The 27,670-nt window shown below is 36.1% G+C and overlaps 1 protein-coding gene across 1 annotated transcript; it reads left to right on the forward strand.

Moving 5' to 3' along the window:
• Positions 1-9,145: 9,145 nt before the first annotated feature.
• Positions 9,146-13,886, forward strand: LOC140894391 (uncharacterized). The gene is made up of 5 exons (XM_073302899.1): positions 9,146-9,379; positions 9,494-9,570; positions 11,585-11,664; positions 12,996-13,086; positions 13,611-13,886. The coding sequence occupies exons 1-5, from the start codon at positions 9,253-9,255 to the stop codon at positions 13,812-13,814; spliced, it is 579 nt and encodes a 192-aa protein (XP_073159000.1). The 5' UTR covers positions 9,146-9,252; the 3' UTR covers positions 13,815-13,886.
• Positions 13,887-27,670: the final 13,784 nt, after the last annotated feature.

The following is a 27,670-nucleotide window of genomic DNA, read 5'->3' on the forward strand; positions in this document are numbered from 1 at the left end:
TAAGGAGGGTGAACAAGCTAGTTAGAGAAGGCATGTTTGATATGTCTAACATTAATTCTCTCACTACTTGTAAACCTTCTAAAAGAAAAGATGAACAAAATTCTATTTAAGGGCCATGTGAAGAGAGCCAAAAGACTCCTAGATTTGATCCATACAGATGTGTGCGATCTACTTAGCATCACCACTAAGCATGGACATTCCTACTTTATCACCTTTACCGATGATTTTTCAAGGTATAGGTATGTGTATTTGATGAAATATAAATCTGAAGCTTTTGAAAGGTTCAAGGAATTCAAAAATGAATATAGAAATCGTTGGGACGAAGCATCAAGACACTTCGATTGGATCGAGGTGGTGAGTACTTGAGTGCTGAATTCCAAGAGTATCTTAGGGATAATGAGATTTTCTCACAGTGGACTTTTTCTGCTACACCTCAATTAGAAGGTGTTTCAGAAAATCGTAACCGGACGTTGATGGTCATGGTTTGGTCTATGATGGGGTTCACGGAGTTGCCACCATCATTTTGGGGATATGCGCTTGAAACAACGACACTATTGTTGAACAATTTCCATTCAAAGGCAGTTGATAAGACACCATATGAGATATGGATGGAAAAGCCTCCCAAGTATCTTATCTTAGAATATGGGGGTGCCCTGCTTATGTGAAGCAGACAGTGAGAGATAAATTGGATAGTCGATCCATTTTATTCTACTTAGTTTGGATATTATTTCTATCATCCCCAAGAAAAAAAGTGTTGAAAAGATATTTCTATTGGATAGAAAAGGGGAGATGGTAGAACTAGAAGACGTTTGAGAAAAACCCAAGGTTGTAGCCCATACCTGAACAACCAAGAGAGGAGATACAAGCTCTTAGGAGATCCGAAATTGTCTCGAGATCACCTATGAGGTGAGATTCATGATGAGCCTGACCATGGATGTGATCCAATGACCTTCAAGGAAGCTTTATCTGATGCCGATTCATCCAAGTGGATTGAAGCTATGGAATATGAGATTAATTCCATGTATTCAAATCAAGTGTGGAATCTTGTGGATCCGCCCGAGAGAATTGTTCCTATAGGGTATAAATGAATTTACAAGAAGAACTTGGGGCGGATAGGAAGGTGTTGAACTTCAAGGCGCGATTGGTAGTAAAAGGTTATACTCAAAGACAAGGAATTGACTTTGAGAAAACTTTTTTTTCAGTCGCAATGTTCATGTCCATAAGGATAATGCTAGCCATTGCAACGTGGTATGAATATGAATATGGCAGATGGATGTGAAGATGACCTTTCTTAATGTGGATATTAAGGAAGAGATTTACATGTCTCAGCTTGAAGGGTTCACATATATCGTAAGTGAGCATAAGGTATGCAAACTTCGGAGATCTATTTATGATCTCAAGCAGGAATCTAGGAGCTTGAACATCATATTTGACAGTACAATCAAAGAGTTTGATTTTACTAAGAATTATGAGGTACCCCGTGGTTATAATAAGGTCAGTGAGAGTGATGTGAAATTCCTGGTACTTTATGTTGATTACGTTCAACTAATTGAAAATGATATATGAATGTTTCAATCAAGATTCAGTGCCAGTCGTTAGACATGTTAGGTCATGTTAGAGGAAGACTTATATCTTGAATTGCAAAGAAGATCCTTTCATGTGTCAGCGGACACAGGATTTTGAAGTAATTACCAGTCAATTGTATTGGATCGTTTTCAATGGATGGTGAATTGGTGATGGTAGTTAATGGTTTTTGCAGTTCCAGCAAAATTGCGGAGGGTAAGACAGTTGTCATAAGGTAGGACTCAGCATTATCCTGGATTATTGACTATGCATATGAGGTTATAACAAGAAACTGAGTTCTAAGCAAACTTTGGAAGTCGTGATGTGATTCAGTGAGGGTTAGACCATTGCAGGTTTTAGCGAGGTCTGAATTTTTGAAAGTTCTTCCACCAGATTTTTTGAATCAGATCTACTAGTGTAGATGATGAGTTGTACTTGTATTACGTTCTCAGTTTACCCTAGATTTTGAGGACGAAATCTTTTAAGGGGGGAGATATAGTGACCCGTATCCAGAATTAACGATTAAATGGTAATTAATCAAGTAAACATGTTTTAGAGAGGTAAAACATGATTAAGGGATTTTCGTATGAGTTTAAGGAGCTGAAAAACGAACTCAGAACGATCTAATTGGTCCGGTTAGATTTTGGATCATTGAATATATCGGAGGCTTCGAACGAATCGGAGCCAATGCCTCAAGATCGGAAGCTCTGGTGCGATCGGACGGTCCGATCGGAGTTCGAAAGATCCAAACCCTGGCAGCCAGATGTACATGATGATGTCAGCATAGTGACATAAGAGATGACATCATTGATGTGCGATCGGACGCTCCGAAGTCCCGATCGGAGACTTCGATATGCTGGCAGGATGCGTGGCATGCATGCAGATATTGGACGAACCGTAGGTGGGATCGGACCGTCTGAACTCGCTCTATAAATATGGGTTCCGAGAGCTCATTTTCATTTTCAATTCCTTTCTCTCCCGCTCTAGCTCATTTTAGGGGCGTTGGGGGCTCTTATTTGGCAAACAGTGTCCGGATATGAGCAGTAGCGGAGGTATTGCGGATTTGTGCCCAAGTTGTGGGACAGTCGCCATCAGCGGGCTGACGACGGACGCAGGTATAACTTTGGATCCCTAAAAATATTAGGGAGTATTTATTAGCTTAGTTAAAGCTTTTAGAGCATGTTTAATGATGCATGGGTACTTTTCATTGTAGACTTGTAGTACTGGATGGTAGGCTTGGAACCTAGATGGATGCTTCTAGGACTGCCTTGGTAAGTTACATAAGTACTGACTGAGATGACCAGCATGACATATGATCCTATATGTTGCATTTGTATGTGCTTTGTATATACCGTGGTTTACTGCTTTAGCACATGCATGATTTTATACCATAATGCATCTCGTGAGAGGTAAGTCGAGTGTATGGGGAGGCTCAGCCCCCACGGTCTTGTCTATCACTGGGAGACGCCGCGACAGCAGGGATTGATGCTACAATGATAGGGGAGTATACGAGTACCCCGCGGACTAGCTATCCCGCACGGTACTGTATATTCATTGGCTCCCCTGAGCAGACTGTTTTACCAGGGTTTTAAATCCATTTACATGATGCATATATGTTTATATATCATTGCTTATGTACTTAGCGTAGTCGCTCACATCTAGTGTTTTTTGTATGTCTAGGCACCCCATTCGATGGGGCAGGTGCAGGTAGTGCACCTTGTGACTTGGATTAGTCGGTGACCAGAGAGGATAGTATGATTAGATGTAAGTTCTATTGTTATTAAGATTCATTCGATTGGGTTGTATTTCAAATTTATTTAACTGGTTGTATTCTGTCGGTCAACATTTATTTAAACTTTTCGCAGTGTATTCTGATTAGTGTTAATTTCATGCTTAATTATGCTCTAATTCTCTGATTAGTAGTGGATCTGGGTTGGGTCGCTACATTAAACCTTTGATGCAACTACAACATGACACATATTTATCGATTCTATAACAACTCTCGATATACCAATGGTTGTCGAATCGATTGAGATATGAGTTGAAGGGACCGTATTGTATGCTAACCATAATTGAATGATTCTTGCAGACACTATCATTTGATACCTATGGATTCATGTTAGCGATGCTGCTAGATGTTTAACATGACTGGTTGGGTACCATCAGACTTGAGTTCTGACATTCTTATTATCAATGAGTTGATAAATAAGAATGAAGTTATATAGGGTAAGCTCATATAGAGACTTGATGATCTCCAATCAAATGGAGATGTGAACCCAACTATGAGTTGTATCATTGAACCATTTAGGGTCACACAAGTACTGACTTTTTAGATCACGTTGAGAATAAAATTAGTTCAATGAGTTGAACGGTTTATAAAAGAGTTTATAAGCGAGATAAATTAGAAGTATGACTTCTAAAGGAGAATAAAGTGAAAAGTAACTTTTAATTTGTGAAATTGTTCCAAGATTCAAAGTTGACTTAAATAAATAAATTTTTTTTTTAAAATGGTGATTTTCAAAATTATTATTATGAACTTAATTAATTATCTGGATCGGGAGGTTATGTTGTTTTAACTGATGCCTTTGGGCAGGGACTGAGATGTGTGTTGACATAGAATAGACATGTGAAACACTATGCCTCTTGATAGCTAAAGACGCACAGAATGAATTATCATGCGCTTGATCTCTTAGTCGTCATTGTTTTTGCACTCAAGATCTGGAGGCATTACCTGTATGACGTGAAGTTTGAGATATTCACTAATCACAAGAGTTTGAAGTATCTGTTCACTCAGACTAACTTGAATATGCGAGATCAGCGTTGGATGAATTTATTGAAAGACTATGATTGCAAGATTAATTATCTTTCAGGTTCCGTTAATCTTAGCGTTGATGATCTGAGTCAAAAAGTGAGACTTTCTGCTCTTTATACTGGTAATATCTTTATCATTGTATTCAGGAATGTTATTCCTTGGGATTCACGTTCAAGCACAAGAAAGGGGTTGATGGAATTCGTTTGTATTCTATCTTATCTGATCCAACTTTGTACTATAGGATTAGAGATGCTCAAATGTCTGATCATCTAGCCAATGGAAAGAATACATCTGGATTTCATTACCTGTCTAATATATTATTTCTTTTCCAACCGAGTGGCAGTTCCTGATGACGCGGAGTTGAGGGATGAGCCCCATTGTATCAAAACGGATATTTTCAACGTGTTTATGTCCTCACCCATACGCACCATGATAAACTCTTTTGATAATGTACTAATCACAAGATTTTGAAGTATCTGTTCACTCAAGCTTATATCAAGAAGTTGCATATTATTTTCGGAAATTTTGGGATATCCACTAATCACAAGAGTTAGAAGTATATGTTCACTTAAACTGACTTGAATATGCAACAGCGACATTGGATGAATTTATTGAAAGACTATGATTGCGAGATTAATTAGCTTCCAGGCTCCGTTAATCTTAGCGTTGATGCTCTGAGTTAGAAAGTGAGACTTTCTTCTCTTTATAATGGTGATATCTCTAGCATAATATTCAGGAATGTTATTCCTTGGGATTCACGTTCAAGAACAAGAAAGGGGTCGATGGAATTCGTTTGTATTTTATCCTATCTGCTCCAGCTTTTTACTATAGGATCAGATATGCTCAGATGTCTGATCATCTAGCCAATGAAAAGAAAACATCTGGATTTCATTATCAGTCTAATAGATTATTTCTTGTCCAATCGAGTGGCAATGCCTGATGACGCGAAGTTGAGGGATGAGCCCCATTGTATCAAAATGGGTATTTTCAACGTGTTTATGTACTCACTCACACGCACCATGAGAAACTTCCTAGGAGGTCACTCATCCTCTAATTACCTCATGTCAAGAACGCTTAACTTTGGACTTCTTATGTGATAAACTTTCGAAAATAATATGCACCTTCTTGATATGAGTAATACATATAAAATATTTTACTTCTTCTTAATTGTGCAATCTCATACCCACATAGTCTCAGAATCCCTTTCATTCCGGTATGTGATCAGTTCATTACCCTTTCACCTAAAAGCCTATCAAGAATACTCACTCATTGTCCATGCAACTTCTTAACACCGACGATCATTACCCACACTGTTATCATCCTCAGGCGTCACACTATAAATTTTTATTCTTTTAATAGTTTTCACAATAAGCCAAAAAAGTCGTGCCAATCCTTAATAGGTAGTTGCCATTAGCCAATCGACATGCTTCATTCTATTTTAATTACCGTATGCGCCGTGATAAATACCTATTTTATAAGGCCAATTCTCAAAGATCAAGAATGAGGATTAATGTTTCTCTTTGACATAAACTCCTCTTTAATTTGACATAAACTCCACCGCGCGCATATTCCATTTTCATTCAATATTCATCTTGATATAAAATTATGCCGAGATATTTCACAAAATATTTCCATATTATGAATTCAATATTGTGAATATTTCTATATTATGAATCAATATTGTGTAAAAAAAGCATAAGCAAATCAGCTTACCTAATGAACATCAAAAAATAATTATAAGATACTGATGGATGTATCAGTTTTGTTTCCCTAGGGGCGTCCAATTTTTTTTTAAAAAAAAATTTTAAAAAAGAATTTGACGTCAACTCTACACACTAGTGTACATGGATGATAAAAAAAATAAAATTATATATATTGGTATTCTAAGAAAATGTATTATATTACGTGTCTTGTAAAAAAAAATCAACGAGGAGGTAGATTTTTAGTGAAAATAAAATGCAACAAGGACTCAAATTAAATATGAGAGTCCTAATCTATCTAATTTTAGATTAGAAATACCACAACGAAATAAAAGTACTCTTGCAAATCTAACTCTTCGATGTTTTGCATCCAAAATTCTATTTTATTTCTGGAAAATATGCCAGATATATATAGGTTTGATAGGAGCTAGCTAGGAACTAGGAAGTAATATTAAAGCTGAAAACAAAATTCAAATTAAAAAAAACTAAAAACTAAAATTTCATATCAAAATAATAAAAATTGCACCTTTTTGGCAATAAATATGATGAAAAGGTTGTTTATGTATATGAATGGTCACGCGCGTGTTATTTTAGTGGGAAAGAAAGTATGAAGTTCTTCTGCATAATTGTAATTTTATTTTTGAATATTTAAATAGGTATTCATTGGTCGTATTGTTGCCACGATAGAAATCATGAATATTTAAATAAAAAATAATTATTGTCATTTTCAAGTTTTCATTAATGACAAGTTATGTACAACAACCATTACGTGCATGGAATTGATACGCAAAAGGAATTCAATCAAGTTGATTGAATTTAGATGAGGTCAAAAATTTCAAACAATACCAAAGAAATTTTAGAAAAGCAACGATCTGTCTTTATTTCGTATATACTTAACACGTGATGTGTGTGCACACAAAAAGAAACAAAATTGTGAAAAGTTTTATAATTAATTAAAAGAAAAATTATATAGACTATTTTATGATTTAATTTTTTTTATAATAATATATTGCTGATAAATTTATGAAAAATAAATTTTATTTTATTTTTTTGAACGTTGAGTGTGAACTGAAATCATATAAAGATAAATTTGGCATTGAAAAAGAAATAATGGAACATAACACCAAAATTTGTTTGAAAATATGTTTAAAATTAATAATATAGTATTATATAGATATTACACACGTTCTTTCATGTAAAAAAATATATATGTTTGAATAAAAAATATAATATCATGATCATAATTGAATATGTCGATTTGCAGAATTTTCGTCGTCGTCAAAATTTCCGATATCGATATCGTACCGAAAATTTCGGTATGGCAAAAATTCATAACGATACCGTACCGAATACCGAAATTCCGTACGGTATCGTTACGATACCGTATATATCGATTTTTTTATACTATTTTTTTAAAAAAAATATCGGTATACACGGTATCATACCGATATCATGTATATCGATTTTTTTCAAGTATATCGAAATACCGAAAATGCAAAAATCTTATACCGAAATTTTTGGTTTATTCGGTTTTTTTTTCGGTACGATAAATGCGGTATGACTGTATTTCGGTATTTTTTGTCAGCCCTAATCGTCATACATCACTCGATAATTAATGAATATGTCAATTTTCAGAATTTTATTAACGCTATCTTATTTGATGTTTAAAAAATTTCCCATATATGTGTGTGACTGTGAGCACATGTAAATGGATATTATATTATATTATATTATATTATATTATATTATATTATATTATATTATATTATATTAGTCTGCTTACCCTTTCTTATCAACATAGATCACATATAATTGAATATAAAGGGAATGTTGAAAGTTGCACATATACAGGATGGAATGGGTCCAAAATTAGGCACCGGTTTTATTGACGTGACTGCACCGCATAATAAGAGTAAAATTTCATAAATAAAATATGTATATATATTAATCAAAACTACATCAATTTTTATTTCTATTCTATTATGATTTAGGATTTAACACGAAATTCGGAAAAAATAATTGTATATTCCGAAAGAGAAAAAAAAAACGTTTGTCTCTTTTTTAGTCATGTCAATCAATTTTATCAATTTGTGATGATATTATATCTAAGTTATGTTAGATATTTCTCTCTACCCATATGATAAACATACGATATGTATGATATGAATGAAATTTTAGAATTATCCTCATTCAAATTTATAGCTGATTTATATTTTAAAATAATATTTAAGATATTATAAAATAATAAACACGATAATCATCCATATTAATTAAAACGCCAAATAATATAATTTTCATCTTTATATATGCATTACTCATATCTATTTTATCACTCTTGTAGTCTTGTTGCTTTTTTTTGTGTATCTTGTCCATAATGTACACAAAATAATATGGATCGAATCAACTAATCTCACGGATAAATGTTTCAAAAGGAGATTTACCCTTTTATCGGTACAAATTATGTTTGAAAAAATAAAATAAAATAAAATTATGCGATATCATAGCGTAACACACGTTGGTCGTTAGCATAAGTATAGCAACGTAATTATATTTCGCAAAAAAAATATTTGTACTCATGTGTCATATATAATTAGTTTAATTTAAATCTTAAAAAACCACGTGTTGTAATGTGGGATAATATAATCCTAACATTCTTGGAATGCCCATGAAGAGTTTCTAAAACAAATTAAATAAACATGTAACATATACTATTCTATGTGGTAATTAAAGCCAAAAATTATTTCACTAAAAAATTATAAACACACACATAAATATAGATAAAATACACTTCCATATTGTAGTCTTACAACTCTTATTAATTTGATCATGAGATGTATCTCCGATCCAATCTTATCAATGAAAAAATATTATATTTTTATTGCAGACACAAAATGGCTAGATGGATCCATTTTACATATTTAATTTCGTGAGACGCAATATATATGTGTATATAAGTCCCGATAACACGATCAATAATAGATGGGAGTTTATTGTGTTTCTCAAAGTCCACACTGCAGCCTCACAAAAAGTCATAGTTACAACATTATTATTCTTATTCACTTTTTCTTAGCTTCATATATATAAATTCAAACGCATATAAATGAGGAATCATGATTATAACATAATTATTCCTCATTCAACTTCGTCATTCTCATATTATCTTTATACAAAAAGACAATGGACGATAATTCTCCAAGAATTAGGGTAAGGCAGTACACGAAGTCGTCTCTTCCGAGGTTACGGTGGACGCCGGAGCTTCATCACCTCTTCCTCGAAGCAGTTCAAAATCTTGGTGGCAAATACAGTGAGTCGATTGATTTCGATAATTAATTAATTAATAATTAATTAGATTAATTATATGAATGTTTAAATATGCGAATTTGAAAATTTTTACGATGATGCGTGCATGATTCGACAGAAGCAACTCCGAAGCAGATTATGCAGATGATGGGGGTTAAAGGGCTCAAGATTTCACACATCAAGAGCCATCTCCAGGTATATCTATATCTGTAACTATATATAATATAGATTATTATATATAAAAAATATTCAGTTAATTTAATTCAAATCAATTTTCATTTTTTTTTTTTACCAATTTATTGAAAATCAAAGATTAATAATATAATATACATACTCAGTGATTGTTTTTTGAAGCTGTGATTCTATATCAAGCATAATTGCTATTAAGATTTTTCTGCAAAAATATACAAGATATTTTTCAGTTAATTACGGCTTTGAAATCTTTTTTCTTTCTTTCTTTCTTTTTTTTTCAAAACAAAAATTAGGTTAAAAGGGTATATTCATGGGCCAGATAACAGAAATGAAATGGTCTTTCAGAAGAATTTGACTACGTACTTTGGAGGGAGTTTTCTTATATTTTAAGGTTAGATTTTTGTTAGTTTTTCAAAAAACAAATTACAAATTAAAAATACTTGAAGTTTCTTCATTTTGTGATGACCATCTTTATTTTTTCTAAAAGAATACTTTTATGTAAACTTTTTGGAATAAATATAGTAAGTTTTTGCCTTTAAACATTATATATTAAATAAGCTATATATCCCAAATAAAGTTAAAAAATTACGAAACCAACTCAAGAAAGTAAGATGCTATAACATTTGGAATATTCAACCTACCTAGGATTAGAGTATATTTTAATGTCAAAATTAATCAAATATAATTTAAATTTATAATTTATGACACAATGTAATTATGTCGAGTGGAATGTTTTAAGATAAATTAATTATATTGCATTCGCATTAGGTTAGGCTAATTGCTTTTAAACAAGTTGTCATGTCCATAACAGTGGTTTTAATTAACTAGGTTAGGCTAATTGCTCTTAACCTAGTTTCCCGGTATATAAAAGTGATCTTTTTTTAAGGATATAAAAGCTGTGATATTAGTTGCCTGGTATCTTAGTTAGTAGACTACGTGAACACTTGACAAATAATCAGGATTTCGTATCAATATTTTCTCGTACGAGTGTGTCGCACATGACTTGTCCAACACGATTTACCTGATTATTGTGGATTGCGGCTTATTAAATTAGTCTAAGAGTTTACCGCACATCACAAAAATGGGGTCTACGAATTTCTAGAGCCATCAATTCTTTTCCTAATTATTTTATATCAACTATGCGATACATTAAACAGAGATAAATCTTCAATTCTTGAAACAAAACATCTTCTTTCTAATTACCAAGAGAACTTTTATTTTTCATCTTTTTATTTAAAAAAAATCTGAGAAGACTAATATTTATCATAATTATGTTTGTAGATGAAGATCAATTCTTCTTCATTAAGCTTACAAATATAATATTATTTAATATATCCTTGATTTATCCATTTTTATGTCCGAAACATTATGAACAAGTGTCCAAGTAATTGAGTTATGTTTAAATATGTATTCCATAAATTGCACATACTAAATATGCATTCAAAATACATTTAAAATCTCCTTCTCTCAAAAAAATGAACACTGTGGAGCACTGATTTATATATATATAAAATTTCAAGACGTTGGCAGCATCGTTATTTTGAACCTCTATGTTGTCATATTTTAATTTTTATTTTCTATCTTTATATTTTTATTTCAATTATAATTTTTCTTTAACGTGGTGTCAGTATTTTCAATGCCGGCCACACGACCTCACTCCAACATTAAAAGTTGATACATCATACCAAAATCGGAGAGAAACATACATGACAAGAAAATCAATCTTTTTCATCATCTTTGGTTTCTTTGATCTTGTTTTGAATTAAGTATATATCTTTTCCGGAAAAATTGTATATATCATTGTGACTCGTGCGATTTCGTAAACTCATAACTTCCATTCTGTAAATTTCGTGTATTCATATTCAATATGCATATTTTAATATTTGTATAAATTGTTTACATTTACATACCTTCGAGACCGTCAAAAATATAAAATTGGTACTGAGCCCTAATTTCCTTATAATGTCTCAAAAATAATTAATGTAACAGATTGTATTATTTCTTAATTAATTTTCAGACGTATAGAAACATGAAGGAACACTCGGACTTTCATGGGTTTATGGCTATTAGCCCCTGCACTACTTGGTTCTCTATTAGGTAAGTCATTTCCTGCATTTTAATTTTCTAATTACTACACTATGTGTGTATGTCTAATTGTCTACATCTATATATATATATATATATATATATATATATATATATAGAAATTTTCAGTTGCCCAACCAATGATGCCCAATTCGATCCCGATCACTAAAACACGGTACCATGTTTTAGTTATGCGAAAAAAAAACTAAAACCCGATACCGGGTTTTAGTTAGTCGGGGACGAGTTGGAAAAATATTGTTATATATACACATGCATTTGTGTGTATTTAATTGTTGGCAGATTTTAATTAAATCTATAAGCGCAATTCAAATCATATTTTAATTTTATATCTGGATCGTTACATGAAGAGTAGGTCTCTTGTAAGATGATTTCACAGTCTATGAGACGGATCGACCCGATCCATGCTTTGCTTGGAAATTAATATTTTTTGCATAGAAATAGTATTTTTAATTAGTCGAATCGTATATAATATTCACCTCAAAATTAACTCGTAAGATGATCTCACAAAATTTTTGTGTTTACATACATGAATGACATATTTTGTTTCACTCCGCTGAACAATACATATTTAATTAGAATTAACTCGCACTGGTCACCAAGATAAGTATATACGAATGGAGATCAATTTTATTTGTTGGAGGAAGTACATTCATGGACGTTAGATCATATATCCTTAGAGAAAATTCTTACATGTATATAGATAAGAGTTGAACTCTTTATTCGGTCTCAATGATGTCTGACTCGGTGCAGTAAATAAGCTCTTGAAAAATGTTCAGGAGTTCGATCCCCATGCCCATAGTTGGGCCACCCATTAATATCTTCACACTTCAGTCGTTTTATTTCTGAGCGTGAGAGGGGTATGTTGGTGTGTTAGATGTAGAATTGGGTAAATATCCTGAGAGTTCCTTATATAGACATGGACAAACCTCTCCTCTTGAGCTAACTTTTGAGGTTGAATTAGATCCGAAGTTCATTTTTTAACACCTTCTCGGACGCCCTAATTGTATAGGGCTAATTACTCAATGCGTGAGTAACGACTTCGAATTAATAGCACTGCAAACTTCAAATTCAAGAGAACCACAAAATTCTCAACACATTTTGGTATTTATGCATGAATTAATCTATCGTCGAATCAATTCAAACTTCGAATTTCAAGCATTGAATTCTTGAAAATGTGAAATTAAGACTTTGTCTTGCAAATATAGATTACATCTGATTTATTAGTTTGAGAGGAACTAATGTCCATCATTATGTATGTAGAATTAAATTACATGTTTATCATATTATATGTTTGCATTAACATCCAATATATATTTTTTCAGAGAACCATCAGTTCAAAGAAAACAAATTTCCCAACCTAGAAGAGAATTAATCAGTGGAACCGAGGAAAATGTACTGCAAAATCATTACCAGGTGAGTTTCCATTGTTAGTGTATTTTAGATTTTCCATCGATCGAGAAAGTTACCAAATCTGACCACAATAACTTGATTTTATACACATCTAATTATTTTTTTCGTCAGAGCCTGGGCTTAAAATTGACATGAAAAAGCAGTGTCGTATCAGTAGTCTGATGAAAGAAAGGTTAAAATTGACATGAAAAAGCAAAATCAGCTTGAAATAAAATTAAATTTTGACTAATTATAATACCAAAATCCAATCCATGATAATCTAGAGGACTGTTTTTGTACTTTCTATCATTTACTTTTTAATCCACGCATTCATGCATGCGTTGTAATACATAGAACAAATAAAATTTATATAATTCAAAAAATTAATGCCGAATAGAACAAATTTCCACCTTACAGCATTGAAAGAAAAGCTACTTTTAGAATATCTTCACAATTAATGTAAAAAATATTTCATTTCAAGAATACAATTCGCACATTGTAAAATATTATGTTTTGACGAATTTGGGAATTTATTTATGTTTTTTTAGGTGAATGGAGCAAAGGGAAGCCCGAGTGATTCGATATCGAAGATGGCTGATGGACTTCAACACATAAATATAGAATTAAAATTAGAAACCAATGCAGAAAATGTTGGGGATAGTTTACGGAATTACCCCCAGCAACTATCAGATGAATACTGTAGTAGATGGTGGCATAATGGTCCTATCAATTTGGACTTAACTATGTCATGAAATTTATCCAACACCTAATACCATGGATGAGAGAATTTGATTTGAGAAGGGATTTTGAAGGATAGATTTAAATGGTGTATTTCAAATTTATTATAATTATAATTATTGTATATGTGGATTAACAGGGATGAATTTGAAATCCACCTAAGATAAATTTATCCAAGAAATCAAATGGATTTAAAATCCTAGGTTTGAAATACATAGCTTCAAACCATTTCATTCAAGCCCAAAGTTACATTATTATTTTTATAATATTTGTTTTGTACGTATTATATATTTTCATGCAAGTTTCATGTTGGTAGGACTACTCGAAGGTTTTTTTTTAATCTATAAATAATTTTTATTTATTTATTTTTGAGAATATGAAATTTCATAACTTAAATGTCGGAAATCAGAAAACCAAATACAAGGACGCATATGATTGATTCCCTTAAAGTATTCAGCCTCTCGTCTGGACCCCAAACACTCAAAATCTTCTCTTACAGGTACAGCCTTAGTCGCCTCCACGGAATCAGAAAAAATCCAAACATTCCTCAAATTGCATTGTATAATGAGTTTCATCCCGTACAAGATGGCCCAGAGTTATCCTCGAATTTGAAGAACAAAGCCTGGATTGTAAATCGGTCGAGCCAATTAAGGCAGCCGCAATACGTCCCTTACTGTCTCTGATAATATATAGCTCCAGTAGAGAAACATCTTCTATTCTCATGATAGTCATCAAACCTAAACTGACCCAAAGGAGGATTCTCCCATCGAGTAGCCACTCCTACCTCCGGAACAAAATCCTGAAACCTGGTATTGAGTTTTGCTCCTTGAAACTCCAAATAAAAAAGAGCTAACCCAATCCACATTCACCGGCAAAAACTGAGTGGAGTTATCATGTTTCCTTCGACATATTTCACACCAAATCGCCCAAGACAACACACAAATTAAACACTGTTTATCTTTCGATAAAGATTTTGACACTTCATAGATATATCATATCTAGAAAAAATAGATTTCTCGGTACAACCGAAGAAAATGATAAAAAAAACTCCATTTTTTCCAAACTGGTTTACTAATAGGGAAGAAAAACAGAACATGACATGTTGAATCCAAAGAATATTTACATATGGGGTATGTACCTGATATTGGAGCATGATGATTTGATAGGTTGAGTTCCGAGGGAATGAAGTTGTGTACCACCGGCCATGTAAAAATTTTAACTTTGGGTGGGATTTTTAGATTCAAAATTAATTTCCACTAAGACTGTAGAGAATTGGAAGATTTCTTTGGATGCGATCGAAATACTCCCATCTCGGATAGGTACACCGTTTTGACCGTGTATTTGCCATTTAATCGAGGGCCATTTGGGTTCTTTTGGGGCATTTCTAGCCATATTATGGAGGGCCAGACAACAACGAGACACTTCCAGAGATTGGACCCTAGACTTGCAGGCTTGGACCCTAGACTTGTACGGCTAGGACTGCCTTAGAGAGATATGTAAGTACTGACTGAGATTGTCAGCGATTACGCATGCTTAAATGTTATATTTTATGTCTCATGATCCATGTTTTACTGCTTTATATATTATGTTGCATGTGCATATTCATGTTGAGTCGAATCTCATTTGAGATAGCCATTTGAGTAGTGTCGCTCAACCCTACGTTCTTGTTATATTATATGACATTGGGAGACATCGTGATGACGGAGACTGACACTAAGGTTATTCTCGGCGAGTGTGTGGATGTACCTAGTGGAGTTGTTCATCCAAGATGGTACTATACACTAATTGGCTCCTAGACTGAGTAGGAATTGAGAGTTGACTAGTACCCCGTCATTTGCATGAATCATAGAAGGTTTGTATACTCGTTCTTACGTTCTGAGCGTAGTTTGCTCATGTGAAGACCAAGAAATTCCACATGCATGCAAGACCATTTCATCTAAATAGATGCATGTAATCCGAAATTTTGAAGAGACAAATCCAAGGCACCTTGCATCACTTTGTAACTTCCATTTACCCCATAATCCAGCCACTAAATGACTAATTATGCAGCCAAATTATGGCTGAATTAAGGGCCATAAATCATGAACATCAAGGCCATTTAAGTGGGAGCTATAAATACCATACAAAGTTGAAGGCATGAGTACACCAAATACGATACTTTTTCCTCTAAAAATTAGAGCAAATAAGGGTTAGGGTAGTGGAAATTATGTCCAGTCTTAGAGCCAAGGACTGCCCAAGAATCGAGCAAGGAAGTGCTGCCCGATTTAAAGCAAGGTTTCGGCCCAAAAATAGTCGTTTGCATCCCATTATTTTCGTGCGAATCAAGTAAATGGACTTTTGTATGTATATTTCTTGATATAAAGTTGCACACTTATATTTCTTCGTAAGTGGGCTTACTATACGCTTTGAAAGATCATGCATTGGATTTAAAATTCGATCGTACACCAATTAATTCTTGTCTTTGATATGTATAAGACTTATTATATTACATGAGATCCCTTCGTATGTTTTAAGATATTTGTTTCATTCGATCGTGTTTCATGTGCATTTCTGTCCTCCAATTTTATATGTTTCCTTTGAATAATTCGTTATGCTTTGAGGTTTCGAAATGACATTATTATGATTTGATTTTGAAGTGGAAAGAAAACATGAAATATAAGATATGACCCTCACACAATGGGTATAAAACCGTTATATGTCCCCTACACGGTGGGTATAAAATCGTTATATTTGTTTTGTTCCTTAGAGGAGTAACATATAGGGGACAAAAAATGAACTATGAATAATGAAATGCAGTTTTAGTGCCTATGTTCATGTTCTGTTTATGATACAATTTCCTACTCTGTTTTGAATTCTATTTATGTCTTGTTTTGATCCATGTCGCGACATATCTTGAGACATGTCACATGCATCCAGAATCATGTTTATACATATATTCATATTATGTAAAGTGAGATGAATTCTAGTATCATATTTATACGTTTATGTTTCATCTATGGAATATTTTAATGTTTCGTTTGAGTACTGTATATATCCTGTCATGACTCGTGTTGTGACATGTTCTACGACATGTCATATACATAATTATTTCGCATATAGTGGACGAGGATGAACAAGACATGTTTTGGGGTTGGTGATCAATTTCAAGAAAAGAAGACCTCTAGAATTGTTTTTAATTTGGTTTTCTTTATATTACCTCTTCTGCACTCACATTTCGTATTGTAAAGACAATTCCATTTTACGTAATAGAGTGTATTTATGGTCTTTTGATGAACTACGAGGCTTATTGTTGCAACATTAAATTGTTAAAAAATGTCGATACCGCGTCTAGGTCTCGGGGCCACTACAAGAAAAAATAGATATAGTGACATTTGTGGGATGACATTTTTTATGTAATGTTGTCAAAACAACTTTTTAATGACACTTGGAAAAAAACTTAATTTGATAAAATATAAATCTTAAAAACCTACCTATAGTGACATTTTCACCATAATGTCATTAAATATTTAACTTTTTATTATCTCAATCCCTCCATTTGTTTTCACGATTCCCTCCATTTTTTTCCACTCTAAATTGAATACATCACTTCCACACACACACACACACATATTTTGTCATTTTAATTAAAACTTGAAAGAGTAAAGAAAAGAAAAGAAAACCCAACCCTAAGCCCCATTCCCGTCGCAGCGTCGCCTCTCAATTCTAGCCATCTTCTACCTTTTGTTTTTGCCGCAGCCGCCCATACGCTGTCGAAGAGGGTCCAACAACTTATGTTCAAGAAATCCGAGCCTTAATGTAGTAACCCAGAACCCATTTTAAGACAATAATATGTTAAACATGATTAAGGGTTAGTAATTAATTCGGGGCTTAATCAACTAAAAAGATGATTTGACGAAAGGAGCTTCCGTTGGCCATCGGACGCAACGATGGAGGGGCAGAACGGACGCAACGTTCCCCGAACGGACGCAACATTCGTGTCCGGAAATTTTGGCTATAAATAGGGGTCTCCGGAGTTCATTTTCAAATACGAATTCCGAGTTTCCTTCTTTGATCAGTTATATAGTGTGAGTTATACACTTGAGGGCCCTATCGATTATAATAGAGGTTCTGGAATAACCAAGGTGTGGTTATAGTCATCCGGGACTAGCGACTCCAAAGGGATATCTACGGACGAAGGTATGGTCCGGGAATCTATTTAATTTTTGGGAGTACTTATTAGCTTAGTTAAGACTTATAGAACTTGTGTAGTGATACGGTGAACTTTTGAATATAGGCTTGGAACCTAGGATCTACTATACTTGAACTAGCCTAGAGGTACGTACACATTGACTGAGATTGCCAGCGAGTATACATGTTTATATGTTGCATTTATTTGACATTATTATATGACATGATATATGATTTACCGTTTTCCATATTCATATGTCATGTGCATATACACGTTGAGCCTATATCTTGTTATACCTGATTATAGAGCTGCTCAGCTCTATACTCGATAGTCTGTCACTGAGAGTACCGCGACGGCGGGGACATGTTTGTCTAACTTCTCTGGTGTACTAGACGATTGTGGTTGCACCCAGAGGTTGATCCGTGCGGTGGCAACACTCATATGGCGCCGGTACTGAGCATGACTTTTCAGATGACCATTTACCAGTCATCATGTTGCATGCATTATATACATATGTTTACTCATGTTTATGTACTGGGAGTTAGCGCTCACGTCCTAGTTGTTATCTTGGACACCCTATTCCACGGGGCAGGTCGCAGGATGGACGGAGCCAGTAGTTCGAGGCAGGACTAGGGAGCCGGAGCTTTTCAGGGGATTTTATACAGCAGGATTTGTTTAGCTGTATAATGTTTATTTTTAAGTTCTTCGATATGGTTGTATCACTACAGATTTAAGCCTAGATATGATTTCCTAAGCTATTATGTAAATTATGGATTATGTTTCCGCACGTTTTACTCTGTTAAGTATTTTGCTGTGTTAAGTTTAATGCATGCTATTAGTTGCCAGTTAGTAGGTGATTTCATGCAGGGTCACTACATTTTTGGTATCAGAGCATGCATAGATTTTGGGAATTAGTACTTGGGATTTAGTTTAGTCTTAAGTAATTCTTGCGCATTTGGAATTTTAATGTGCAATTCTTTTCAGGATATGGCTGACAAGAGTCACGGTAGTGTTGGCCAGGGAGGTGGTCATTGATAAGTGTATTTAGTATGCATTATTTTACAGCATTTTGTGTTTAGTTTGCATGCATTTAAGTTATTTTTCGTTAGTTTTATTAGTGTTTTATGTTATGTGTTTGCATTAGACTCACCTGGTTGAATTTTGTAGAAAATTAATCAAAATTTGGGATTTCTGTGCGTTAAAGCCGCGCGCGCGAACTCCAGAGGCTGCCAAGGCAAAGCCGCGCGCGCGCGAGCCTCTTTCTCGCGCGTGCGCAGAAGGGATGACCAGAGAGCTTACAGGGAAGCTCGCGCGCGCGCGCGCGCGAGTTGATTGAGAATTCGCTGTTTTTTAACACTACGCGCGCGCGAGACGTCCTAGGCGCGCGCGCGCGTGTCCGCATGACCTAAGTTTCGAGATTTTTAGTTTGAATTGGATTCCAATTGGCGCGGCCCTATAAATAGAATTTTTATGCTCTTTTTCCGGACTTTTGGATCTTTTGAGAGCACAGGCGGCGGCTAGGAGCGAGTTCTTCAGATTTTCTGCTATTCTAGTATTTTTATTTTATGTTTTTAATTTTGGATTATTGAATTATGTTTATTACTGAGTAGTTTCTTTATTTTGATCAAGGCCACGTGATTGGGCCAGACAGTTTATGTAAAAACTTGATTTATTTATTTGAGATTTTCAGACTTAATTGAGTTTATTGATTATCAGATTTATCTTTGCCTTACAAATTTCTTGGCCAGTTATTTGTTTGCTTGTTAATCGATTCCAATTTGTACAGAGGAGGTTTCGAATTCGATCACTTTGGTTTTCAACATAGTGTAAAACTGACTAGAAATAGAATTCGGTTTCATTATGCGGTTTAGGTGTTTACTGAATTTTCACAGTGTTTATGCATTTGGATTTGATTAGAATTATGAAATATTAATCCGTCAAATTTGAATAGGTTTGATTGTTCTAGAAATAGACCTTTGAATAAATTAGGAAAATTCCCGTAAATTAAGATTAAGTTTGATATCTTAGATCGATTGCTTGTTGCATGAATTGTCTGGTACCTACGTGTGTCCTTGATCGAACTTTTCCCAAATTTTAAGTAATCCAAAGTTTTCTGCTGCGTTTTTATTTAATTTAATTTTATTTGCAATTTTATTCATTAGTTTAAAATCTGAAATAATCCTTTTTCATTAGTCTAGATTAAGTAGAAATAAATAGATTTTGGTAATCATTTTTATACAGTCCTTGTGGGTTCGACACTTGGACCTTTGTCCACTATATTATTACTTGACCTGGTACGCTTGCTAGTTGAATTTATTCACACCGATTAACGCGGTCAAGTTTCTGGCGCCGTTGCCGGGGACTGTCTTTGATATCAAAATTTTTATTTCGCTTGAGATTAGACATTACTTATCTTCTGAATTTCTGATTATAATTTTTTGGCGATTCTCAGGTACCCTTTGTTGTGCATGCGTAACACTCGATCGAGGGTACTACTACCACTTGATTTGGAAATCGAGCGCACGCTTAGCAGGATCCGAAAAGCCAAGAAATCTATCAATCTAGAAGTAGAGTCTGAATCTGAATCTGAAGTAGAGATGGCAGATAATCGCACTGTATGGGATATCATCCGTCCGCCAACTGAAGGTTATGGATCTAGTATAGTTCGCCCCGCTGTTGAGGCAAACAATTTCGAGCTGAAGCCCTCTACTATTCAGCTGATTCAATTGCAAGCTAGATTCGGGGGCTCATCTGTAGAAGACCCCTACGCTCATCTGGAGCGTTTTCTGTCGATCTGCGACACGTTCAAAGTGAACGGGGTAACATCTGATGCAGTACGACTGCGGTTATTCCCATTCTCTCTACAAGGAGAAGCTGCTGAATGGCTAGATGATCTGCCTGCTGGGTCTATTACTACATGGAATCAACTTGTTCGGACCTTTCTGAATAAATATTTTCCTCCCACAAAAATGGCGAAACTGTTCTCTGATATCATCTCATTCAGGCAGAAGGAAGCTGAATCTTTAAATGCTGCTTGGACTCGATTCAAAAAGATGTTAAGGATGTGCCCTCAACATAATCTCACTCAGAGCCAACAGACTCAGACTTTTTACAATGGGGCTGATCAATCTGTCCGATCCATGTTGGATGCTGCTGCTAACGGAAGCTTATTCAGGAAGACACCGGCAGAAGCATGGGAAATTATTGGAAATATGGCTGAAAGCAACATTGGATGGCCAGATGCTAAAAAGGAGAGAAAAGCTGGAGTTTTAGAGGTCGATGCACTAACATCACTTAATGCGAAGATCGATGCACTTACTCATCAGATGGCAGTTATGCAGACATCTCCAGCCAACCAAGTGCAAGTCCAACAGCCTGACGAACAACAAGTATTTGAAGTTGATGCAGCAAACTTCATGGGAAACCAAGGGAGACAGCAGTACAATCCATACAGCAATACTTACAATCCTGGCTGGAAGAACCATCCAAACCTCTCATGGAAAACTGCAGATCCTACAGCTAATACATCAAAGCCAGTAGAAAAGAAGCTCTCCTTCGAAGAAATTATGATGAAATATGTAGCTGGTACTGAGACCCGTCTACAGAATCAGGAGGCAATGTTACAGAGATTAGAGACACAGATGAGCCAGATAGCTACACAGCTGTCAACTAGACCAGCAGGATCTTTGCCTAGCAATGCTGAGAGGAATCCAAAGGATGTTAATGCTATTCTGGCAGTAACTAGATCGCAAGAAGACACTGAAGCAAAGAATCCTGAAGACAAGGAAGCAAGTGACCTAGTCCAAGAAAAGGAGTTGGAGGAAGAACCAAAGCAGTCAGACTCGACGCCTAAGGGCAAGAAAGGTAAGTCCTTGCACTCAGTTAGTAATGATAATATTGACTTGAGTAAACTCCCATTTCCCCAGAGAGCAAAGCAACTGCAATTGGATAATCAATTTGCAAAGTTCCTTGAGATTTTCAAAAAGCTCCATATTAATATTCTATTTGCAGACGCTTTAGCTCAAATGCCTAGTTATGCAAAATTTTTAAAAGAGATTTTGTCTAACAAAAGAAAACTGGTGGATTTTGAAACTGTGAAGTTGTCGGAGGAGTGTTCTGCCATTTTACAAAATAAACTCCCTCCGAAACTTAAGGATCCCGGTAGCTTTTCAATTCCATGCACTATTGGAAAATCATTTTTTAATAAGGCTTTATGTGATCTAGGTGCAAGTATTAATCTTATGCCTTATTCATGTTTTGAAAAGCTAGGAATTGGGGAAGTTAAGCCAACTAATATCTCCCTACAATTGGCTGATAGATCTATAAAATATCCAAGGGGGATTGTAGAGGATGTATTAGTAAAGGTTGATAAGTTTATTTTTCCAGTGGATTTTGTCGTGCTTGATATGGAAGAAGATCGTGAGATACCTCTTATTTTGGGTAGACCATTTTTAGCCACTTGAAAGGCAGTGATTGATGTACACAAGGGGGAGTTGATATTACGTATGAATGATGAGAAAGTAATTTTTAATGTTTTTCATGGCATTCGATATCCTGCAGACAATTCTGATTGTTTCAGAATTGATGTTACTGATGATTTGGTTGAGTGTTCTCTGCAAGAACAGTTGTCGGTAGATCCATTAGAAATTTGTGTGACAGGTGCTACTGATGAAGAGCATGTTAGTGAGGCAGTTCAAGAAGTAGCACGATATTTGGATGAAAGTCTACCCTTGGACAGATTCATCAATACCAAGATGGGGGAGCTCGACCATACTCCAAAACCGTTGAAGCCATCCACCGAGGAACCCCCTACTCTTGAACTTAAACCACTTCCATCTCATTTGAAATATTTGTATTTATCAAAGAACGATAAACTGCCAATAATTTGTTCATCTTATTTGACAGGTTGCGAGGAGGAAAAGCTGTTGCGTGTGATTCGAGAACACATAAGATCCATAGGTTGGAGCTTGGCCGATCTCAAGGGGATTAGTCCAACCATGTGCATGCACAAAATATTGATGGAGGCGGAGTATAAGACATCGGCTCAACCATAGAGGCGACTTAACCCAACCATGCAAGAGGTAGTGAAAAAGGAGGTAATCAAGCTCCTTGATGCAGGTATTATCTACCCTATATCTGATAGTGAATGGGTAAGTCCAACTCAAGTAGTGCCTAAAAAGGGGGGAATGACTGTAATTAAAAATTCCAACAATGAATTAATTCCTACGAGAACTGTTACGGGGTGGCGGGTTTGCATAGACTATAGGAAACTGAATGATGCCACCCGTAAGGATCACTTTCCCCTTCCCTTTATTGATCAGATGGTTGAGCGACTTGTAGGGCATGCGTTTTATTGTTTTTTGGATGGTTATTCTAGATATATGCAAATTCCTATAGCACCTGAGGACCAGCATAAAACCACTTTTACTTGTCCGTATGGTACTTTTGCATATAAACGGATGCCATTTGGGTTGTGTAATGACCCTGCCACTTTTCAGCGATGTATGATGGCTATTTTTCATGATATGGTTGAAAAGTTCATAGAAGTGTTTATGGATGATTTCTCTGTGGTAGGATCATCTTTTGATGCATGTTTGTTTAATTTGAAAAAAGTGTTGCAGAGATGTGAGGAGAGCAATTTGGTATTGAATTGGGAAAAATGCCACTTCATGGTGAAAGAGGGCATTGTTTTAGGCCACAAGGTATCTGAGTTAGGTGTGGAAGTAGACAAAGAAAAACTTGAAGTAATTGAAAAACTTCCACCTCCCACAAATTTGAAGGGCATTAGGAGTTTTCTTGGGCATGCGGGTTTCTATAGGAGATTTATTAAAGATTTTTCTTCTATTGCTAAACCCCTGACTAATCTGTTAATCAAAGAGGTGCCTTTTAATTTTTCTGCGGAGTGCTTGCAGGCTTTTAAAATCTTGAAGGAGAAATTAACAACTGCTCCGGTGATAGTAGCTCCTGATTGGAATCTGCCGTTTGAATTTATGTGTGACGCCAGTGACACCGCGTTGGGAGCCGTGCTTAGACAAAAAAGGGACAAGGCACTTCATGTGATTTACTACGCCAGTATCACCCTGTCAGCTGCCCAACTGAATTACGCGACTACTGAAAAAGAGCTTCTCGCGGTCGTGTTCGCGTTGGATAAGTTCAGATCTTATTTGGTGGGAGCAAAGTCATAGTTCACACGGATCACTCGGCCTTGAAGTATTTGATGAGCAAAAAGGATGCAAAACCCAGGTTAATTCGTTGGGTTTTATTGTTACAAGAATTTGACTTAAAAATTGTTGACAGGAAAGGAGCTGAAAATCAAGTTACGGACCACCTTTCTCGTTTGGAAAATCAAGGCGCTGAAACACAGGTGATCCACGATGATTTTCCAGATGAGCAGTTGTTTGAGGTATCCAACCTACCATGGTATGCAGATATCGTTAACTATCTTTCAAGTAAGTTTCTTCCCGCGCATTTAACTTATCAACAGAAGAAGAAATTCTTCTCTGAGTTGAAATATTTTTTGTGGGAAGATCCATTTTTGTTTAAGATTTGTGCAGATGGTATCATTCGTAGGTGTATTCCAGCAGAAGAGGTAAGATCTATACTTTCACACTGTCATACAGGTCCGACTGGAGGTCACTTCGGTGCAAGTCGCACCGCCGCCAAAGTACTTCAGTCGGGGTTTTATTGGCCTTCATTATTTAAGGATGTTTTTGCATATGTGATTGCTTGTGATGCGTGTCAGAAGGTGGGTAATATTTCTAAGAGACATGAGATGCCCCTCAATAATATTCTTGTCTGTGAAGTTTTTGATGTGTGGGGTATCGATTTCATGGGACCATTTCCTGCGTCCTAGGGGAACAAGTATATTTTGGTTGCGGTCGATTATGTGTCTAAGTGGGTTGAATCACTGGCTTGTAGAACGAATGACTCTAGGGTGGTTATAAAATTTTTGAAAAAATTCATATTTTCTAGATATGGTACCCCCAGAGCCATAATCAGTGATGGAGGAACCCACTTTTGTAACCAACAATTTGAGAATCTTTTGACAAAATATGGGGTTACTCACAAGGTGGCAACACCTTATCACCCCCAAACTAGTGGGCAAGTTGAAATTTTGAATAGGGAGTTGAAAAGAATTTTGGAGAAAACTGTGAATGCAAACAGGAAAGAATGGTCAAATAAATTAGATGATGCGTTATGGGCCTATCGAACTGCTTTTAAAAAACCTATAGGAACTTCTCCATTTAGGTTGTTATATGGTAAAGCATGTCATCTTCCTGTAGAACTTGAGCATAAAGCACTATGGGCTACTAAATTTCTGAATTTTGATGTGCAGGCTACAGGTGAAGAATGATTACTGCAATTGAATGAACTTGACGAGCTTAGGTTGGAGGCCTATGAAAATGCCAGGATCTATAAAGAAAAGACCAAGAAGTGGCATGATCAGCGTATTGTTTCGCGTGAATTCGAGGTAGGCCAAGAGGTTTTACTATATAACTCACGCTTGAAGCTCATGCCAGGGAAGCTTCGTTCGAGATGGACAGGACCGTACACTATCAAACAAGTGATGCCGTATGGTACAGTAGAAATTTTTAGTCCGGCTACAGGAGCATTCAGAGTTAACGGGCATAGGATAAAAATTTATCGAGGTGGTATTGTGGATCAGACACAAACCGCCGTCGACTTGCAAGACCCGGCAAATTAAAAAGGGAGGTAGAGTCGGGCTATAGACTATAAATTTCGCGCTGGCTGGGAGGCAACCCAGTATTATTTTTATTATATTATATATATATATTTTTTTATTTTATTGTATTTTTTATTTCTCATTTTTCTCGTATTGCAGGTAGAATTTCTGCTCAGTTTCACTGCGCGCGCGCGAGCCCCTTGCTCGCTCGCGCGCAGGCGTGCGCTCCAGAAACTTTGAGGATCAATCACGCGTGCGCGAGCCTCTTGCTCGCGCGCGCGCAGAACGACCATCCAGTGTCAGCAAAGATTAAAGAAAAACGGGCCCTTCCCCCTCTTTTCTTTCATTCATTTTCTCCTTCTCTTCTACTTTTTTTCTCTTAAACCCTAAATCCCCAAATTTTTCTACTCCACTTTCTCCATTAATTCTTGACGTTCTCACTCTTAAATTGCAGATTTGTGGAGTTTTCATCGCGCTTGCATTTGGGGCCTTCAATTTTTTGTAGGAATCCTCTTTTTGTGCACTCTTCCGTGCATCACCAACAACCACCGCCGCCCACCGCCTCTGCTCCGGCCGACCACCACCATGCCTGCCAAGAGAGTCCGTTCATCAGGCCCTATTGTCCCTAGCTCCTCGTCCTCCGCTCAATTCTCCAACAAATTCGTCTCCTTGGAAGCCCAAGAAAGGTACGAGCATGCTCGACTACATCGAAATCTTATTGCTGAGCGTGGGATTACTTTGGATTGTAATGAATCTGTTGCCTTGGGGATTATTCAAAGGAAATGGTCTGTGTTTTGTCGAGCACCCGAACCTGCCATTATTCCGGTGGTTCGGGAATTTTATGCCAACGCCCCTTCCAGGGATGATTCGAAAGCTTTTGTTAGAGGCAAACTCGTATCATATGATGCCGAGACGTTGAATAGATTGTATGATACTCCTGCTGTAGATGATAGTCAGTTAAGGCGTTTTAAGGCTACTCCAGATTATTCTTTGATGTTAAGCGAGTTGTGTTACACGGGCGTCCATTGGCATGATCCTCTCCGTGTCACTCATTTTTCGGAGAGATTTCTGAAACTTGAGCCGGCGTTGTGGTATGCTTTCATTGCCCGATGATTTCTACCCGTGCTCCATACTGTTGACGTGCAAGCAGATAGGGCTATACTAGTTTACGCTATCACGAAGAGATGGCCGGTTGATGTGGGCAACCTTATCCACGATTCCATTCAGTATTCCATGATGAATCCGACGGTTGGTCTCTATTTTCCCCATACAATCACAGCCCTATGTCGCCAGGCGGGTGTGCCGATTAGTTCCGATGAGGAGTGGCTTCCACCTTTCAAGACCGTCGATGCGAAGCTTGCTATATCTAAACAAGCAAAGCGCAATTTAGAATTTTGTAGCGGTCAGCCTCAAGTGGGGAGTTCTTCTAGAAGTCGACCAACACCTCAAGCATCTCCTCCTCGCCGCACCGCGCAAGACATGGCCATCGAGAGCTCAGCTTTTGATCACTATGTCATGAGTTATTTTCAGGCTACTTCCACTCACTTACATAATGTGGAAGACATTATGCGCAGCATGGCGACGCAATTGGGACTTGATACTTCGGGCTTTCCAGCGGCTCCGCTTTACCCACCTCCATTCCCATTCTAGTCCACCGTACCACCTCCATATGCTCCGGTCGCCCCAAAGGATCACTCCATTCCCGACGAGGCAGACGACGACTAGTCACCAGGGGAGTTTCTTTTATGTTTTGTGCATTCTGTTTTCTGTTTTGCATTGCATGTGTTCTTTGTTTATTTGTTGTTCTTGTGTTTGTGTCTTTCTGAAGCATTGAGGGCAATGCTTTTGATAAGTTTGGGGGGGTGTTTAGTTATTTAGTTATCATGTTTGGTGTTTAGTTATTTAGTTATCATGTTTTTTGTCATTCTATTTGTGTTCATTATGTCGTAGTTGCATCCAGTTCGTAAACATGGCATTTCATTTTGTTGCTTGTGTACTGAGTCATGATTGCCAATGAT

Source organism: Henckelia pumila, chromosome 4, assembly GCF_033568475.1.
Source record: "Henckelia pumila isolate YLH828 chromosome 4, ASM3356847v2, whole genome shotgun sequence".
Lineage (NCBI taxonomy): Eukaryota > Viridiplantae > Streptophyta > Magnoliopsida > Lamiales > Gesneriaceae > Henckelia > Henckelia pumila.

Bases quoted from the DNA above. Each gene is read 5' to 3' on its own strand.
- LOC140894391 (XM_073302899.1), top strand. From the start codon at position 9,253: ATGGACGATAATTCTCCAAGAATTAGGGTAAGGCAGTACACGAAGTCG. The intron at 9,571-11,584 runs GTATATCTATAT...ATTAATTTTCAG, and splicing joins ACATCAAGAGCCATCTCCAG to ACGTATAGAAACATGAAGGA. The intron at 11,665-12,995 runs GTAAGTCATTTC...ATATTTTTTCAG, and splicing joins ACTACTTGGTTCTCTATTAG to AGAACCATCAGTTCAAAGAA.